The following is a 20,285-nucleotide window of genomic DNA, read 5'->3' as shown; positions in this document are numbered from 1 at the left end:
CTGCCTGATCTCGGGTTTTCTCTGGTTGCCTCTAAGAATAATTTAATCTAGCCTCCAACTTTTTTGTGCAAATGCCATGCCATGTCTTGCATTTGCACATTTTGAAAATAGATAGTAAACATAGTAAAGTAAATTATTACCTGCTTCTAAATTCCTTTAGCCTCATGGGTGATGGCGCATCTAAGCAAGGAACTGGTTATGGGGGCAGGGGTTTGGTTTTGGTGTCTGCCTCTGTATTACAACATGATCTTAGGCCTCTCCACTTCAATTTCATCACCTGTAAAATGGGGCTGACAATTGTTGCTCTGATTTATAAAGTGCTTGTGGTTCTTGTTCTATACAACTCTGAAGTAGCATTAATTATTAGTCACAGGGCAGCTGTTTTACTTCAGTTTCTCCCCACCTACGTAAGCCCGTGTCTTCAGATAGGAGACCAAGGGATCCATCCTCTTTGAAGTTACCCCATCATCTCTCAAGTGATATAAGCCTGAGCAATTCCTTTCTTTTCTGCCACAGAATATCATTAGTTTTATGGAGTGGTAGGTCCAAGGGTGTTCCAAATGCTGATCTTTCCTACATGATAACTGTGTCAAAGGCGAGATAAACAAACCAACCTTGTACTGGGTGCTTGTTCCAGTCACACCCACAGTCCAGTGTAAGAATGATGGTAGGAATTATATCTGAGGGTAGGCAATTGTTTAACACCTTTAAGTTCCCTTCTTTGAGTGGCAATAAATTGACTGCTGGTTGTTACTACTACAGCTACTAGTAATCAGTGAACATAGTAAGAGTTTGTTTTGACCTGCCTGTGCATCTGGAGTTGCTGAAGCATTTTCATCAGTTTTATTATAGTGGCATCTAAGACCCCATTAAGGAACAGGACCTGTCTTTATCTGTGCTAGAAAAATGCATTAAAAGCTAGCACAGTTTTAGATACCATTCACCATAACCAGCTAATACCTTTGTGTAAGCAGATGTTAGACTTCACTTGCAATAGACAAAAGGTTGTGTTTAAAATCACGGTGGCTAGCACATTTTCTTAGGCTATGGTTAAGAGATGGTGGCCTGAAGACTTGTAGTTTAATCATAAAAATATATAAACAAAAAGAGGGAAAGGAAAGAGCAAGGATGTTCTTTGAACTATCCAAAGAAATTTTTTTTCTGTGCCAAATAATTTGCCCTCTGTGTTGATTTGCCCTCTGTCCCTCATCTCATTTTTATTATTGTCAGGTTTTTTATAGCAGAAATGCAGAGTCATGAGGTTGAAGTTGTAAACAGTGTTACTGACTCTGGAAATCAATCCCACATCCTTTCAGGCTTTCTCTGTTGCTAGTTTTCTTGTGTTCCTCCAATTTGGTTGTTCTTTTTCTGTCTCCCATCTTTAGTCTACAGCAGGTGGAGACGGTAACAGATTTGGTTACCGGAATTATATTTTTTATTGTGATTTTTTTCTATAACTTGTTTGTTATCATTGTAGTTTAGTAGTGCAAATAGACTTTCACTCTCTCTATTTTTTAAGGTTAATACATCAGCTTAGCATTAAATGTTTTATTGTTTCAAATCTTTCTTGCAATTCAGTTTAGATTCCATGCTGGATGCAGATTTTGCCTGACCACACTGTATGTTGACTATTGCGAGAGAATAGCCGCAGTGTACTCTTAGGGCATTCTTGTCAACAGGAATCATTTGTGACATTAAAGAATGCTTTATCCCCTTTTAATGAAAATGGTTAAGTGTATGATAGTAAATATTCTTTTAACAACTTATTTCCTTGAAAAAGGTTTTCTCATTATCTCCCCTTTTATCTCCATTTGTGCTAATAATCAGGCATAGTAGTGATCTATCATAATTTCTTTTTACTAATATGGAAATCAGCATGGGAAAAGCTCCCTTGGCTGAGCTGGAGATTCTGTTCAGCTCTGTCTGTCCTTGAGGCCACTATCTAAGGTAAAGAGGAACGTGGCTCTGCCATGCGTCGGCTGCTCCGAGGTTGCTGCTCATGGACATGCTCTTGAACAGTGGCAAGTGGAAAGTAAACCACAACAGCTTTACCTGCAGTTAGAGGCATAATTCCCCTTAACTTCAGTGGAGCCAAGATTTCATCCCTTTTCCCTTGACTTCATCCAATTCCTTGCTCAAATTCTGCTTCCTTCGTCTCTCTTCCCATGCTGCTGCAGTATCTGGAGTATTTACTCCTATTTAAATCTGTCCTCAGAACCCACACCTTTCCAGCATGTCAGCCATTGATCCACATTCCCACCTTAGCCTTGCAAAATCATTTTAGCTAAAGGAACTATATTAGAAGATGCATCTATCTGAAAACAAGCATCCTTCTGTTCTTACTTTAGGTACACTAGTATCTTTTCATTATCTCAACACTCTGCTTCTGAACTAAATTGTAAGATTTTTATAGCAAAGACCTTATTCCTCCTCTTTGTTAAATTCACTGCCTTGCTTATAGCATGATATGTATACAGTATTACCTAATAAAGCTGCATACACACATTCAGGTGATCTGGGAGAATTCTCCCAGATTTGTTCTTCCGGTAGAAAAACTTACCCAGAGACGCCTGAACAGATATTTGAATACTGAGCCCCTGAAGAGTAGAGAGCTGGTAGTGCTGGTGCAACATAGCCAGGGAGCCTTTGGGCACACACCTTAACCTGCTCTGCAGGCTTCCTCAGTCTACCTGGAGACAAATGGTAACAGTGCACAGGGCAGCCCTGATTAGCTGACAAAACTGATCGGGGTTAGTCTGTGTCTTCCTGTAGCTCAATTTGTAAATTGTGAAGGGGACGTATTATGCTCCCTGCTTGGCTGGAGTGGTAGCGTCCAGCGAGCAACGTGCTGTTTCCCTGGGGGAGGCAGTGGGTGGCAGAAGCAAAGTACCCTGAGAGAGTGAAGGACCGGGCTATAGGGAACATGTACAGACATTCGTTCTCCCAGAAGTAACCCTCCTGAGAATGATTTAGCCCTGGTTGTTTCAGGTTATTTTTCTCCTAGAGCAGCCATTTCTGCTGCGAGGGAGAAAAATCCTAAACATCTGTATGTCGTGGTTTCTACAGGGAGAACAGAGACTTTTCCAGGACAAACTGAATGCCTGTACATGGCTTAAATATCAGGTCATCTACTGTTTTCTTCTGCCTGTGCGAGACTGTTCTTCAATGTGTATTTGTTGGAGCTTTACACTGTCTGCTTCAAGTACTAAAGTAGTATTTCAGTGGCTGAATATGTAGCATATGTCATTTATTTTTCATGATAGAATCCACCACTAATTCCACAACCATCCTAGAAAAGAAGTACCGAACTAGCAAACGTGTAGAACCACTAACTTAGATTCTTAGGAGGATCAGGGCACCTCTCATTTTGAACTTGGAAATTGTTGTTCCCAACTGGTAAACTTTCCTTTGCAATAATTCCCACAGACTTGGCTATTAACATGATAAAACTAGGGAAATGAATGTGGTTTATTGAAGCCATAGAGAAAGTGGCTACAGAGCAAGTCTAGTTGAGACATGCAGTGGAGTTCGCTCCGTAATGGCGGTTTATTGCAACTTGGTAGCAAGTCAGGATCTTAGAACTGTCCTAGTGCTGTGACAGAACTATCTTGAAGGGCAAAATGAATTGGCCTCTCATGTTTAGTCAATGCCTTTTTACAGCTGTTGTATATTAATTCTTTTATTTTTTTGACTGTCAGAGTCATCAGCAAAGTGGTGTCAGCTCCGGAGGCTAAACCCTCTACTCCCGTGAATCGTCCTAAAACACCTCCACCTGCACCATCTCCGGTACCAGCTCCTGTCCATGTGACCCCTCCTCCTGCTCCAGCTCCTCCTCCACCGCCACCACCTGCTGTCCAGCCAGCTCTGATACCACCCCCTTCTCCTGCCGTCTCGGCTGCAGGAGGCTCCAAAGCACCAGTTCGGAGTGTGGTAACGGAGACTGTCAGTACTTACGTGGTAAGTGTGTAACACCAATCTCCGCGCGTGTCATAATTTTGGTGAGATGTTGACTGCATTGGCTGCATGTTGTAAATTAACCTTTTCACCGTTTTCTGTGATCCCATCCTGACTCAAGTGGGGCTAATACTTGGATGTTCAATACAGAGCTATGTATAATGCAGGAACAGTGTACTCCTTCCTCTGAGGGAGTATGGCACCAACTGTTTAGCTTGGGGCTAAGATTCTTGTGTTGCTGGAAATGTTTTCCTCTAGAAAAGATGTAAAAGCTAAAGATGTTAGCATGTCTGATCTTTAGAGATAGGGTGACCATATTATTTGAAGGAAATCCGGGACGGGGTAAGGGGATCCAGGATGAAGAGTGCCACACTCTACACCTCTAACCCCACAGCTCCCAGTAACCCTGATGGTGGGGTGGAGCAGACAGCATGGAGACCTGCAGACAGGCTCCATCCCCCACGCACAGAGGCTGGACTCAGCTGGGAGTGGCCATTGTGCAGCACCCCCAAGATCCACTAACCCAGGCTGTGTGGCCACATGATGCCTCTCCCTGCCACCGGCAGCCACCCAGAGCTGCCATGAGCAGCCTGGGCCTTAGCAGCAGCCACAGCAGCAGGGCACAATACCTCTGGCAATGAGCAGCCATCCTGGCCTGCCCCACACAGGTACGTGATCTCTGGACCTGTTCTCTGGCCCACCCTGCCTGGCTGATCTCTGTCCCAGGCAGGAGGAGCGGTGCTCAGCCCAGCCTGCCCCTCAGCCTCCAGCCACTGCTCAGGAGAAGCATGAGTGGGTAGGGTGGCACCAATCTGGGACTTTTGCTTCAATTTTAGCTAACTGACCAGGATGTCAGGATGGCCTATGAAACCCAGGAGTGTCCTAGCAAAACTGGGACATATGGTCACCCTATTTAAAGCTCACGATGTGACTCTCTGCAGAAACCAGTAGAATCCTTGCCCTCGTTTGGCTGTATTCCAACGTGAATAATTGTGTCTTACACCTGTATCTTTCGTGGGTGCCACTTTAAACATTTCACCATTTATAGTATCCTGGTGCTTGCTTTTATTATAGTATTTCCTACACTCAAAATGAGAAATCGACCAAAAGTTGCAGTTAATGCTGCTGTTTTATAATGATGCCTCCTGTAAATTTACCATGTGGTTTCTAATGGAAACTGTATTCTTCACTGCCTGCCTTAAACTGTTGTATCATGTTCCCAGGCCCTATTAAACCAGCTGCTACATTTCACTCCGGAGTTGATTACAGTGCCGGGTGAAGGGATCCCCATGTTCAATTTGCATACCAGTTTTAGTAAAGCTTTTTGGGTTGAAGATACCAGCTATGATATTGCCATTTTTATCACAAAAATAAATATATCATCACTTTACTTGTATTACTGCAGTGCCCCAGGAAATTTACTGTAGGAGAAAACTGCTTGCAGAGGGCTGGTACTACATCTCATTTTCACAATAAGCATTAAAAGCAAACAGTTTTCAGATAGCATTAGTTTAATTACAGAGGGGAAAACTGGTTGTGTTCTCAGCTCAGTATTTCTTTATGCAAAGTCTTGCTACCGTATGGGGGGAGTGGAGGCCATTGCTAATAGCTGATCCATTTTTTTCCTTTTTCAAATTAGCAGAGACCTTAACTGAGATCAAGGCCTCTTGTATAAACCCTGACCATACACATAGCAAGGGACAAATAATTTATCATCTAAATGGACAAGACAAAACAAAGGAAGGAAAAATGAAAGCATTATCATATCACTACTTTTGCACAACTGGGTAATTGGGGCACAAAGCAATGACATGACTCACCCAAAATCACACAGGAAGTTTGTGTCAAGGCCAGGACAAGAGTCCATCCACCATTAACCCTAACCCAGTGTCTTAACCACAAAAGCATCATTTTTCCTCCAGCTAAGGAAAGATATTCTGTGACGATATCATAAGATGGGAGGTTAGTAACTCTTGCTCTCATTATCATGCCTAAAAGATTTATGTGCAACAAATTAAAATCACGAACTATAAGCTTGCAAAGCCAAGTGCTGTTGAGGTAGGAAATGCCAGGATTAGTGTACAGTCTTTAATTTACAGTGGTCTTACAGTTTTTTTGTGCAGGAATTTTGCCTCATTTGGTGAATAGGTAGTTCCTAAATATTTCTTTTTAGCGTCTTCAGTGGGCATCCAGAGCCAAGACCTTACTCCTTTGCCCCCACCCTGTCTGGACCTCTCAGTCAGCCATCTCCCAAAAAGGGCCAATTGTTACCTTAAAACTTCTACACCAAATGAATAAGTAAATAAAAATCTAACTGAAGCAGAATGGAACATTTTGCCCTGAACAGTTAAAGTTTGAAAGAGTCCTTAGCATTTAAAACCAGGGGCTTGTAAAGAGAAAGTCGGGCTGCCTTAACTAGGTGACGCTACCAGCCCCTCGTATGAAAACAGGGAATGTCCCAAGTTGAACACCTGCAAAGAAACAGTGCCCATCTTGGAAGCGTTCTGCAGGTTTTGCTTGGCGTTTTAACAGCCAGGCTGCTTGAGGAGGTTATAATTGGCTGTAATTGGCACTCCTACAGCTGTACTGCTGTTTGTTTGCAGCAGAGTGGCACGGCGTGTTGCTTTTTTCTACTTTGATTACTTCAGAGAGATGCCTTTGTGTGAGCCTGGCATCCTGAAGTCCAGGTAGTCACTTTACGCTGGGACCAAATGGTGTTTTGCACCAAGAGGAAATGACTTTGCAAAAGTGAGATTAGATGTGTCGATAAAATGATTATTAAAACCAAATTGTGTTACACTGGCCAGTCCATTTCCCTGTCAGTGCAGGCCCAGTGCTTCATATTTTCTTGTGCCTTGTGTCATCTAGTTTTGAATGACAAAAAGCCCAAGACTTTAAAAGGAGTCAGTCATGAATGATAGATTGGCTGCAACCCTTGAGCATTTTTATTGACTTCCCTGGAAGATGGTATGAGATTTATAGTCCAGTGTGTAGTTAGGTCCCCCCATAATAGTATGTATTGTCTTTTTTTTTACTCTAAATGTAATTTTTCTAAGCTTTCTGCATAACAAGAAAAAGTGATTCTCCTACATGGGCCGTGACAATGTGTTCTAGCAAGTGCTGAAAACAAACGCATGCAATCTTACTCTAAAGACTTAGTCATCCTGCCAATCCTTGTTTATAAGTGATAAAATCAGTGTAAATCTTTGGACGGCTGTTTATGTATTTGCCCATATAAACTGTACTTCACAGAATGGAATGTTGTGCATTTTTATATTTTACCAAAATATACAAACGGCTTGTTAGATAAGAGTCTTGAAATTTTATGAATTTGAGTGTGGCTTGAGCTGCAATTAATAATAGAAGGCCATCATAAGGCATTGAGTATGATGAGTTAGTAAACATTTGCTTAATACTGTAAATGATCTGCCTCTCTCATTTCATTTACACTTTAGTAAATTGTCCTGTGACATAAATGTCATGAAGGGAATGGAAAGTTACTCAGTAACAACTTTTTATATCCTTGATCTTATCAGCTACTTGAATGGAAGGGTTTGGCTAATAAGTAATAAGGCAATGCATACACATTTCACTGTATGTATTACATACACGAGGCTGCTGTCTTATGCAGGAGGCTGCCGTTGCTTGTTCTGTCACCAACCAGTATAGAATTTAAAGAATAAAAAGTCCTTCTGATGGGGACGATACCAGAACTAGTGGCCTGTGTTGTTAAATCATGGTGATTGTTATGTGGGAATGAATATTCTTGTGGATCAAGTGGTTTAACTCGCTTTACTTGTTTATAGAACAGTGCATAAAAATGTTTGAAGTCCAGCACAGCAAATCAATTTGAATGGTAATGGTAAGCGCTTGCAATTAGGGTATTCTTATATGCCCCTATCCAGGAATAGTGTGTGCAGTGAATAGCTCTGGCAGGTAAACAGGAAACCTAACTTTAAGGAGAAATCAGCTTTGCTGTCCAGTGGTTGCCGAAAGCAATCAACATTTTCTTTCTTCTTTACACCAGATCCGAGATGAATGGGGTAACCAGATCTGGATCTGTCCTGGCTGTAACAAACCAGATGATGGCAGTCCAATGATAGGCTGTGATGATTGTGATGATTGGTATCACTGGTAAGTTGCTCACTTCTCCTTTTGTATCATTCTTTCCAAGATCGCTGCTGTCCTAAAAAAACCTGTATTAGTTACAAAAAAGCAGAGTGTCTGAACAGCTCCCCTTTGTTCCCACTGGTCATTTGGACAATTTTACTTCTCCCTGTGTTACTTTGGAAGTTTGCGAAAGTAAATTTTAAGTTAACACCTGCTTGGGGATTTTTTGTTAGTGGAAATATACTGGGAAATGTGTGAGAAAACTAGTACGTTGCTTTGAGATTGTTTGGGAATTTGTGCGTGTCTGATGATATTGAAAGAACCATATGATTATGAGCACGAGGAATGCAGCGAGAATGTGTCACGTTATGGGAGCATTACTATTTTGGAAGACTGTGCTCTTGTAAAGAAGCGAATCATTTCATATAGCTGTCTGGTAAAACGCCTGCAAAAACAATAAGCTTTACTACAAACGTGTTATCTTGAATCTGACCTATTACACCCCAAAGTGGAGACATCTCATTGTATTGATATACCATTGTTATCGAAGTAGCTTCTAATATATTTTCTGTTTCAAAACAAGAGACTTTGAATGTCTAGCTATTGTTATAGTAGTGGATTTGAACTGAAAGTATTAGTCAGATTCGGTCTCCCAACTAAAGAAATGTGCCTTATAGGGATGTGAAATAAAAGTAGCCTTGGCTCACTGAAACCTTGTGCTTTTTTGTCAAATTTGCAGGCCTTGTGTTGGAATTACGACTGAACCCCCAGAAGAAACGCAGTGGTTCTGTTCTAAATGTGCCAACAAAAAGAAAGATAAAAAACACAAGAAGCGGAAGCACAGAGCACATTGAAGACGTTGCATGGATTTAAGTCATATGGTCACTTCAGCACTTCTGCCCTGACTCCTTTGTAGAGGGATTCAGTGTGCTTCTGTCTCATCACCCGTCATCAGGTTTTATGGATTATGACTCAAGTGAATCAGGAACAAAAATACACTGTCCATCCAAGACTGTTGAGGTTTTTTTTGAAGCCGTGTGGGCCCCCGTGGGTTAGATCTTAGTCCATTCTGACGCTGACTTTCACCTGCCGAAGGGAACTTGCACAGAGTGAGACAAAGGGTAAATAGTTACCCACACAGCTCTTGAGGATTGGAAGCAGCAGTGATCCATGTTGTAAATACAGATATCTGCTCTCTCCTTTTTGATTTGTTTTTATTCTCTCCTCAGCCTGAGTGGGGTGTTAGGAGAGATCACCGTGTAAATGGCAGCAAACTGTAAACTAAAGAGACCTTCTGGAATGATTTCTGTAGTCTGAAAACAGTTTTCAACTCTCTTCCTGCATAACCAGATAATCATAACATGGGAAAAAAAAAGTGGCTGGTAAATATTTTTGTGATAAGAATATATGAAGCTTTTTTCCTTGATTTTTAGTACTAACATAAAATAAACATGTTCGAGCTTTTGTGAAATATCTTCTATTTTTTAAAAGAAAGTTTCTATTGTGTCAATTTTTTTCCTCCGTGTGAATTGTTTTTGGTGGACCTGTAATATATTTTATACTTTGTTTTTGTTTTTTAGTCTTTGTCCATGTACCTTTACATTGCTTGTACATTTCATCAAGGCGGAAAAACACCTCACATTAAAAGATTTTCAGTCGTGTAAATACCTGATATTTATAAAGTACTTTTTATGATTATTATTATTATTATTTTGTAGGGTTCCAAGTTTGGTGCCTTTCTTTTTCTTTTTTAATTGCAGGTGTGTAATCCTGGCAGTTAATAAAATCCCGTATGTTTTATGTTTACTCCTGTAGCTGCAATGGACTGTGATAGTCATCCCAGGAGGAGCTTCCCCAGTGGTACAAAGATTGAAATCAACTGAGATCATACTTAAGGCCTTAATTCAGGAGGTTCTTAAGCATCCGTGTAACTTTTAAGAAGTGAGTAATCCTGTTGCCTTCCGTGGGACAGTTCTTTTGCTTCATTACACACTTGCTTAAGTACCTTTCCGAATTGGGCCTGAAGGCCATTGGCTCTAACAGTAGTTTTAATGGTAGCAATCAAGTTTTAATTTGTAGCGGAGATGCTGCTGATTTTATTTTGAAGCAGTTGTGTGTTGTCTGAATGATTGCACTCGTGTTTCAAGAATGGGCACGTAGCACTCTGTAAAGGCTTTAGAGCATATAATACTATTTTGAGTATTACCTTGTAATGACAAATAAAGTATGCTATGAAATGTATGTTGTACCCCCAATTTTAAACAAAGAAGGAAAACTCCCAAATATGACAGAACGGTGACAGTATTAGCTATTTTAGTGCAATGTGTCTAAGAGGTGAATCAAATATAATGTACAAATAATTTTGAAGTGCTTCTCTCTTGGATTGTACATTGATAAGCATCTGGCGGTTTAGCATACAAAACTTTAACTTGTTGCACAGATATTAAGAATTATTTTTTTAAATGCCATCTAAATTGACATTAATGAGAATGAGTTAGTCATGTTTTAAAAACATCATGTCTAGTTAGGGAAATGAGGTTTTGCTGATATGACTGTTAAATTGCAAAGCAGTGGAGATGCAGATGAAATTGGTTTATTAAAAGTGCACTGTTACCTTGTTTGTTGAATACCACCTCATTCATATTCTATCCTTACTAATTACCAGTCAACACATTAGTCAAGAAAGTTCTTGGTTTTAATTTTTAGCTTTGGATTTCTGGATGTTTTTAAATCCTTTCTGGTTTTGCCTATGTAATAGCCACAGAATATCATCTTTGATCCTTTTTGATTTGGTTGCAAAATAAAGAACTGGCTTTTGGTAAGTTGTTTATCAGTTTCCCTCGATGTTCAGTAAATTAGAATTTCCCATGCTCAAACAATTAAATTATTCAAGGTACCAATGGAAGTACCTAAGTTCCCATTTCGGCTGCGTTTCAGAAACATTAGTATGTATTTGTCCATTGTTATGTCAAGATTGCTTTCCTAAACCCAGTTTATGATTTTAGAAATGATCTGTGTGGTAATAAAACCAAAGAATCATTTTCAGGAGGCTTGTGTGGCTCATGGGATTAGTAATGGGAGATGGAGCCTTTCACCTTGAGGTCATGCATTTGAATCGAGCCTTGGTCAGTAGACATGAAGAATCTGATTCTCCTTTCACTTGCACTGGATATATCAGACATCAATGGTGTTAATACTGAGAAGAATTGAGGTCCAAAAAATACTTAACATCTGACTGCTGCTGAGTGACCATTGTGAAATTGCCTGTGGTGGGGTTTGCAATACCACCCATCATGGCATTTCCGTGATCCTTCAATGTATATGGCATTGGCAATAGCAAGGTCCCAGATGAACTCTATAGCATATATAGCTCTTGTTCCTTTCTGGGTTGTGGACTTTGCTTGGGTATTGTTATAGGGGTTTTTTAGATTATTTGTATGTTTAATGATATATATGTTTGGGGGGATTTTTTGGCTGTATATTGTTGCTTGATTTTTTTTTTTTTTTTTTTTTTTTGTTCGTCATATGCGAAGAAAAGGAATTATTAGGCGGTATTTTGGTGGAGTTGTGGGAGTGATGTCATGGGGGAAAGCTTTGTCAGAAAGAATGATTTTTTTGTTCCTGACCTCCAGAGGACAAGCTACATCTTGTCTCATTAGGTCAGAGCACAGCAACAAAACTAGCTAGAGGTTTTGGGGAAGTAAAGACCTGCAAGGAAAAAGAGATCGCTTTTAATGACTGAGAGGAAGACAGCTGTCTACGTGGAGGTGAAAAACCAAGACAGGGAAACCTGTTGTTTTGTTAATCAGCGAGACAGAGCAAGTAATGGGTTTAAGCCACCACAGGGAGTATTAAGAGAAAACATTGAGGAAAACCTTTTAAAAGCAAGGCAGTGGGAAAAGCCCATTGACTCTCGCTCGCAGTCTCGGGCCTGATTCGTATCTGGCATGAATTGACATAGGTCCCCTGACAGCAGTTCGAGTCAGGTCAGCTTACATAAGGTGAGGGTCTGCCCCATTGTTCTTTAAAAGCCAACTCTTTTGGATACCTAGCTTAATGAGATCACACAGACATATTTCATGTGCATAGTGTATCCCTTAGAAAAGTAAGCTATGTCTGAAGAACTAGTGGATAATCCAAGACAATTGGCTTCCCAGTTGCAGTCTGGGGTAGTAATTAACCAAAATCATGACCGGTTATAATATTCTGTGCACCCAGAAAACTCTCTACCCTTAAAAGCAAGATCTTAAACAGAAGGCCATGCGAAGAGAATGCCTTAACTAGCGATTCTTATTGGAGGGGATTTATGGAGATGAGCAATGGCTTGCTCCCAGGTGTAATGGAAAATGCTCTTTTCCTTAATCTGCCTTCAGAACTGTATGTAGCACTCAGAGCATAATTTCTATGGTTGACAAGGTGTTTCTCTTCTGAAGATGTCTGCAGTTAAGTACAGTGAGGATCATTATGCTCCTCAACTGATTTGTGATTCCAAATGTCCTGGAAGAAAAAAAAATCAGAGGGTATCAGAGTCTTCTGACTTTGTCTGGGCTTTCCAGAGATAAAATGTAGTGCATTACTTCACTGTATCACCTAAACCTTCTTTGTTCTCCTTTCAATAGGACGATTAAACAAAGACCTACTAACCAAATTAAAGTATAAAATGAACACTGAGATATGGAAACCTTGCCAGAAAGAATGTTAATGAATGAAGTTCACTAAAGGCACGCAGGCTAAGTTTTCAATACAAATAGTTTTATGGCCAATCTCTTTAGATCATAGCAGTTTTCTTTAGAAGTTTAAGTCTCCAAGTAGATGAGTTTCCTTGCCTGTAGAATGAATTAGATAATGTTCTGAATAAAGTCTCTCATCACAATCGTGTCAGTCATTCAATTTAGGAAACTCTCTCTTTCTTTTTCGGGAATCTTGGATCAGCTGTAACCTAAAAAATATAAAGCTACTATTAATCCATGTGTGCAGTATGGCAGAGGGCACTGTAATGGGAGATTTAAGATGGCCCAACAGCTTGTACCTGACTGATGACAGCAAAGGCATTTACGTTAAATATGAAATATGACAGGTTATTTGGCCTTTTGCACTTGGGACAGCCCAAGGTGCGGCTGTGATTGTAAACCTGTTTCAGGACTCCAGCTTTGGATCAGATCCTCATATGGCATCAATTGTTGTAGTTCGTCCACTTGAGTCCGCAGAGCTTTGTCAGCTGAAGATTTGGCTTTTTGGACTGAAAAGTTATTTTTATTTTTATTTTTATTTTTTTGCAATCACTTTAAAACGCCTTGATGTTTGTTTTGCTTTTTTGGGAACTCTTTTATTTGGTAATGGTGGGGTTGATTTGTGGTTGGTTGTTTTACCTGATAATACTTGTGACCTATGATTTTTTTTCCAGGGCTGTCTTTTTCCATTCAACGATCATCGTGTACCTTTGCTTTTAACACAGTTCTGACGGCTGATTTGTAAACACAAGCGTTCAGCGGATACCAGGAGACTGTGGGGTTTGTGTCAGTGTTTGTTCCTTGTACAAATAATGAGTGCATTCAGGGGTAATAAGAGTGAACTATTGCTTGAAATTTAATAGGATACCATCAGGTCAAGTTTTATCCAACATACAAGTTTGATGAAAACTTAAGCACTGGTAAAATTTAAGGCAGGCAGAAATCCTGCCATGATACTTCTAAGAATTCATGTGGAAAGCTGGTTCTAAGGAAGAAATAGTTCCCTGCTATGTTGTTAACCTAGGCATTTGCTGAACGGTTGTGTTGTCTTGGGAGGGAATTGAAATTGAAATTAGCCAGCCTACCAGTATTTTATTGCCAAAAATGAAAACCTGCAAAAACACCCCAAGCAATACAAATAGTGGAAAAAGTACATTTTGGTATTTAAACTTGAGATTGAATAAAACCTTAAAAGAATGGGATTTTGCTTTATGAAATAAAACATAAACTACATTGCCCATCTATGGTAGCACAGTTTTACTAACATTTTAGATCACCAAAGCTCTTTAAGTGGGTCATTTATGGTGTTTGTAATGAAAAGTGCAATGGCAGCACACTGGTGTTATAATTTGAAGACTCCAGCCCTGCTGGTAGCTAATTGTATGCAAGAGGCCTTTGCATAACTGTTAACTGCTGTTGCTCTGCTAATAAGAGAATTAAAGTTATTCCTGTGGCTGTGCACACACCAGGATTATCCATCCATGAACACAGGACCAGTCACTGTTTGTTTTTTATTAAACTTTTAGAAGTTGCAGTTCTTTCCCACTTATCTATGAGAACAAAATAGCGCAGCAAGACTGCCCTGAGAGAGTATTCCCCAGATATAGGGGCAGGTAAGAAAACAGAAGCATAGTAAGGGATTACACAGCATTTTCAGACGAGCCCCAGCTAGGGTGCAATATGTTAACTGCTAGAGGGTCTTCCGATAGCAGTGATTACCAGCAATCTTCAGGGGTGGGTTGATAGGCCTGAGCGCTCGGGGAATCTGGGCTCTAGCACAGACTTGCTGATGACTTTGGGCACATCCTTGCTCTGTGCCTCAGTTTCCCCATCTCTAGAATGGGGGATCATACTTTTTCCTCCTAATCTATCACTTGTCTCCTATGATTATAACTCCTTCAGGGTGTGGGGATCAGATTAGTTTAATCAGATTAGTCTAATTAGTTTAATGCCAACCCCTACCGTGGGTTAAATAAAAGCAGGTACAGATCTCCATCCCTCTTAGGGTCTGCAACCTCATTGTGTCAGGAACTCTCCTACTTCAGAACCACCTGACCAGTGGCTTCTGTGCACATGGATTTAGAGCTGCTGAACCCTCTTGAGATCCTTTGGCTTTTCAAATTCCTCCCGGACCTCTTCCAGCCACTTTCCAGAGGTATCCCCTCCGGATTTATAGCTATCCCTCTTTCTGTTTCTAATCCGCTTTGGGTGGAATGAGGCAGTTTGGAGTAAGCTTGCCTCATAGCTGATTCTTCAGCTGCTTTTTTCAGGCCTGTCTGAGAAGCAGCTTGTCCTCTGTTCCTAGTGTGAGTTGATCAAAATATGTCTCTCAGAGAAGGGCTGCCTTCTGTGCCTCAGTCAGCAATGGGGTCTCTGAGATCACTTCCTGAGCTGCTGGGTACTATAGTAAGAGTGTTATGTTTCCCTGACTGCTCTGTGATGATCAATGCCAAGTCAGCCCAAAAGCAGTTGGCATCTACTATTACGATGGCCTGCTTCAGCTCCAGTCTACTTCAACTAATTAGGAAGCTGGGGCACGGTAAGGGTTGGGTGCACTGGGTTTACTAGAATGGGTCCTTTTGTTGCACAACCACCTAAAAGGCTTTGAGAACAAGCATGCTATGCTGCTTGTCTTGCCTGATGTCCACATTGTGCATATCTATCGTACAATGAAACCAGATTTGGTGATCCTAACTAAATCCACATAAGCTCCCGAGCTGTATCTTATGACGTTGTTCATCCTTCCAGTTTGAAGATAACCATGACATCACTGGCCAGTTTGGTTTCTGTGAGCATGCGAGTGGCTGATCAGGCCAATTGCTCATCTGACATCCTGGTGACATGGCCTGCCCATCTCATCTGTGATTTCATCAACAGAATGTGAATCTTTGGAAAGCCTGCTCATGTGAGACCCTCAGCATCTGAGACCTTGCCTTGCCATCTTATCCTCATCAGTTTTCTCAGTCAGCTGAAGCAGCCCTTATGGTAAATTCATCTGGCTTAGTGGACAATTACTGTGTAGAAAGTTCTTCCAAGTTCATCTAAGCTTAACTTGAATCGCATCCTGCCTAGTAAGGAGAAACCCACAGGGAAAACATCTGGGCTCTCTTAAGTGACCACGCTATGACCTGGCCCTTTCACTCAAGCAGCTACTGCAATCTGCTGTGTCCACTTGTCCCTCTCAGGCAACTGCTTCCCTGGGGCTTGGGTCTCAGAGAAACACTCTTCAAGTCACTTTGCAAATCTCTCCTGAAGGCCCATCTCTGGCCATAATGCCTACAGTGAAATTACTGAGCAATTCAGACCAATGAGGAGGCCAAACCTCTTTGTGCTCATGTGCTGTCTCTGTGAGTTGCTTCCTTATTTTGAGCAAAACCTCTTTGGAACAGGTGCAAATTCATATTTAAGTGCAAAATGGATCTCATCCTTTAACATGGGGTCTTCCACCAGCTTAATGTTTCTAGAGCACCCAGTGTGATGGGGCCTTCTGTAGGAAGTTTTAGATAACAACCATGCTACAAAAAAAAATTCAATAGAAAGTACCTTTTGTTCAAGTTCCAGGACTCCACTCATGTTGTAAAGATGACAGCAGCCCTGGATATATACCATATACACTTTCAGAAACTTGCTGTCCTAATTGAGATGAACTACAGGTGTCTGGTATTCTCAGACCAGGTGTTTCTTTCTCTTCAAGTAACTGGACACAGCCAAGTAAAGATGCTCCTGATCACTATTTACTTGGCAGGAATGGGGTGAGTGCAATCACTGACAGGCTTTTAGCCGATTTCTAGCCATTCCTTTATGGGTCGCAATGGATCGGAGATTACCAAGGCAAGTAATTCTCGGGTACAGCTTAGATGTGTTTTCCCTCTTCAGAATGTATAGTTCCATTCTGCACAAAAAAACCTCTGCCTAGGCTGCTGTAGTGACTTTTCCTCTGCATCCATGTCATGCCAAGAGGCCTGACCTCTACCCTGGCCCAGGAGAGAGCGTGAGCCTAACAGCCCAGTTTGGGAAGAGCCAAACCTTATTTCTCCTGTACATGGTGGTGCCCGATCCCATCGCCTGAGCATCTCTGATTATACATAGTTGCATCTTTACCCCTAAGGCCCTGAGTCTGGGGGCTTTGGGGGGGCTTTATTTTTCCTCAGTGCAGCTCCTGACCCTGTAAAATAAAGGCTCATTGACTCATTGAGATTACCTGGCTATTGGAAGGCATTTATCAAGGGAAATGGATGGTGGTGTTGTGGTCTCGGGGCACGATTCGTATTATTTTACTTGCCCATGTCAAGTCTGCTTAACTGGCTCCTTCAACTATCTCAATTTAGGTTACAGACTTAGGACTTGATTGTTTCCCAAAGGACTGACCACTCATAATTCCTTGACTTTAAAGCTTGGCTCTAAATCCCTGAGTTGGGGGGGGGGGGCATTTTAACTTTTTGGGGAGCATGTTCCAAGCAAAGCCCTTTCTGCTAAGAGTTGTCGGGCTCACAAAGAGTTGTTTCTGGATGTGTGTTAAGAAGCTCCTTGCATCGTAGAATATCACTGTGGTCTACTTGAGCTTAGTCAGCACTTTGTGAGTCATTCAATACCAGCCAGATCAGTTTTCTTACATGGAAAAGTTTTTAATTCTTCCGGTGGCATTGGCTTCAGCTTGTAGATCAAGTGAGCTTCAAGTTCTAGTGCCTGCTTCATCCTACACTCAGTTTCACAAGGAGAAGGTAGTGCTATAGGCTCATCTGAAGTTCCTTCCCAAGGTGATGAGAACCTTGCCTTAATGAGTTAATCATCCTGCCAACATTTTTCCCACACTTAAGAGCCCATCTTGGCAAGATGATGGTTCACAATTTTGTTTGTTTGGTTTTTTGTTGTTTTTTTTTTAAGGGGTCCCCAGGCATTCGTCTGCAGTGGGCTACAGTTCTTGGGAGGCATATCCAGCTTTTAATTTCATTTGGCAGTGATTTGACAAACCAGTCTGCCTTTCCATGAGTCATGCTTAAATGGCTGGGTGACTGCATTATTTCTTTGCTTCCACTGTTACTTCAGGATCACGTATGTTGGTCACAGAGTTACACACTTACAAAGTACTAGAGGTTGGACTTCTGGCATAAATCCACATTTGGCTACAAGTGTTACACAAGCTGTTTCTGAGTTGAGTGTGCCCTTAATGTTTCCTCCCCCAAGCTATTTTAATTTTCTAGGATGACTAAATAACTTGGCTGTTTTTCTCTGCTTTGAGGTGTCCTTATCTGTATCAAAAGCTTATTGTTGTGCTACTTGCAATCTCTTACTTTTATTAGTCTGGTACATGCAGGTTTCCATGTTGTGCAACACCACTTCCATCATACACCCTAGGTGTTTCTGGTGTCCGGGAGGGTGGGGATCTGATGCAATTCTAGGGAGAACTGTACAATGTATTTCGGGGGTGGGGGGAAAGAACATTTATTTTTGTGGGATCGTGCTACTTTCCACACCCACATACTCAACAAGTCAAGGGAATGCACTAAGTCTTTTATCTTTATAGTAGCGTAGGATGGAAAGGGATCTCCTGAATCATTAAATCCAGTCCTCTGTTATCATAGGCAGCCATGTCATATTATCCCATTCATAAACTTAGGCTTGCTATCTATTTGCTCAAAAAAGTTAACTGCTGGTTAGGGGCAATAACAGCTGCTGTATAGTCCTCAGCATGAGCATTAGTTTTAATGGCTTAAGGAACTAAAGCTGTAGTAGTTCCCATCAGTCGACCTTGTAAAGAGCATGGGAATCTGTTAGAATTGCTTGATTGCTCTGAACAAGGGTTGATTTGTTTTGTCCAGCTTAAAGCATGATCATAAAGTGACTTCACCCAGGTCCCTGTGCCTTGGTGGCAAAGCTGAGAGCACAGTACAAAGCTCCCGGCTCCCAGGGCCTTCTCTCCACTAACCAGATGGTTCTAGTTGTGGAAAAGCCATAGGTCAAGGCAGGGGGCCTTGATGTAGTAATTCAATCGCATCCCAAACCAGTCCCTAAATGCTACTGTTCAAAAACCTCTGTTCTGTTTTTGTGGGTTTTTGTGTATCATATGCCTATTAACAACTAACCCGAGCTTTAATTATGATGCTTATTCTCATAAAAAAAGTGTGTTCACCTGCCTAAACCTTGGTTACCTTACCTGTGTTTGTGTGAACTGAATTTCAGGGGATGCTCCTTGCTTGTGTAACAGTGCGTTGCCCAGACATGAGGCCTCTACTTCATCAATACAAGCTTCAGTAATCCCTTCCTGGACTGAGGCAAGCCAGCACAACATAGCGGGATGCCATCACTTAGACTTCCCGGTCTGTTAAGGCCTTGTCTCTGTATGGGGTTGGACCAGCGTGAGATGCCATTCAAACTGATTTAATGACATAGGTGGAAACCCTGTCTGTGTGAACACTGATTTGCTAAACTGAAGATTATTATAATTTACCTTAAACTGATTAGGAACAGGTTTAAACTTAGCTGAGGATAACTATTCTTACGCCAAGCAAAGTGCCCTCATAGAGGCACTAACTAATCCGGTGCAGCTTTGCGTGTAGACAAGACTTCAGTCTAATGACTTCAGCTGGTGGTGAAAGTTCCCCAATTAGTTGCTACCAGACCACTGCTAGAAGCCCTGCCTTGCAATAGCCACATGATCCAGGCACTTCAGTTAAAAGTGTTTAACAAGAAGCACTTGGCTATTAATTTTCTCCCCATGATAATATCACTAATATCACAGAGTTAACTCTGGTTGGTTGCCTTCACTTTACGTTTCCCTCCCTGACTTGTTTAGCTGTCTTTGAAGTCTCACCTTACCTCTGATTTCCCTGAATTTTGTAACTGTGTATAGGATAATTGCAGTGTACTTGTGCTATTTTGTTTACTCTTTAATTACTGGTATTTCCTCTCTGCTGTTATTCCAGTTTAACCTTTTTTTTGTCCTGGGAACATTTTGAATGGATGTAACTTATGTTTCAGAGCTTGTGCTGGTACAAGGTACGGTTTGATTTTGAGGTCTGACTTTTGTTATTACATCTTTTTCAGATATTTTCTGTTTAACCTTTGCCCAGATATTAACTGCCAACCCGCTTGTTATTTTTGTGTCCTGCGTGTCTGGAAATAATTGCCCCACACACATGCCGTCAGTATTGTTGTGCTTCTATAACCCATAACCGACACGTGGCCTGTTTGGCAGATCTCGGGAGGAGCAAAGAAATAATCCCCATTAGAAAAAGAGTAAGTCACCTTTTTTCCCCATGTATGTTTATAGTTTTCTCAGGCGGGTCCAGGAGTTGGAGTTATGTGCACTGTCGCCCTTGGTCTGACACTCACTTCATGACTGATTGTTCAGCAGTGGACTGGCTGGATGTCAGATCATTGCAAGTCCACAAGTGGAGACCTCCACATCAGGCACGTCATGCACAGAATTGTATGAAGAGGGATATGAGATGTTTTTGCAGCTGCTTCTTCCCCATGAGGGCCCTGTGCTCT

At 41.3% G+C, this 20,285-nt stretch overlaps 1 protein-coding gene and 1 long non-coding RNA gene across 2 annotated transcripts in view; one reads left to right on the top strand and one right to left on the bottom strand.

Moving 5' to 3' along the window:
• Positions 1–9,736, top strand: part of TAF3 (TATA-box binding protein associated factor 3) — a 153,224-nt gene extending 143,488 nt beyond the window's left edge. Inside the window, exons 5-7 of the mRNA XM_019543739.1 lie at positions 3,699–3,957; positions 7,982–8,088; positions 8,804–9,736. Coding sequence (XP_019399284.1) covers positions 3,699–3,957; positions 7,982–8,088; positions 8,804–8,918 — 481 coding nt within the window. The 3' untranslated portion in view covers positions 8,919–9,736. The remainder of the gene's footprint in view (positions 1–3,698; positions 3,958–7,981; positions 8,089–8,803) is intronic.
• An 82-nt stretch (positions 9,737–9,818) lies between these two features.
• Positions 9,819–19,774, bottom strand: LOC109315816. The gene is made up of 3 exons (XR_002102622.1): positions 19,762–19,774; positions 14,373–14,376; positions 9,819–10,437 (listed from the first exon to the last, which is right to left on the bottom strand). It is a non-coding gene; the product is annotated as an uncharacterized LOC109315816 (long non-coding RNA).
• Positions 19,775–20,285: the final 511 nt, after the last annotated feature.

Source organism: Crocodylus porosus, unplaced genomic scaffold, assembly GCF_001723895.1.
Source record: "Crocodylus porosus isolate Cpor-Errol unplaced genomic scaffold, CroPor_comp1, whole genome shotgun sequence".
NCBI lineage: Eukaryota > Metazoa > Chordata > Crocodylia > Crocodylidae > Crocodylus > Crocodylus porosus.
Note: the sequence above shows the minus strand (reverse complement) of the source record. Positions and strands in the feature narration are given on the sequence as shown.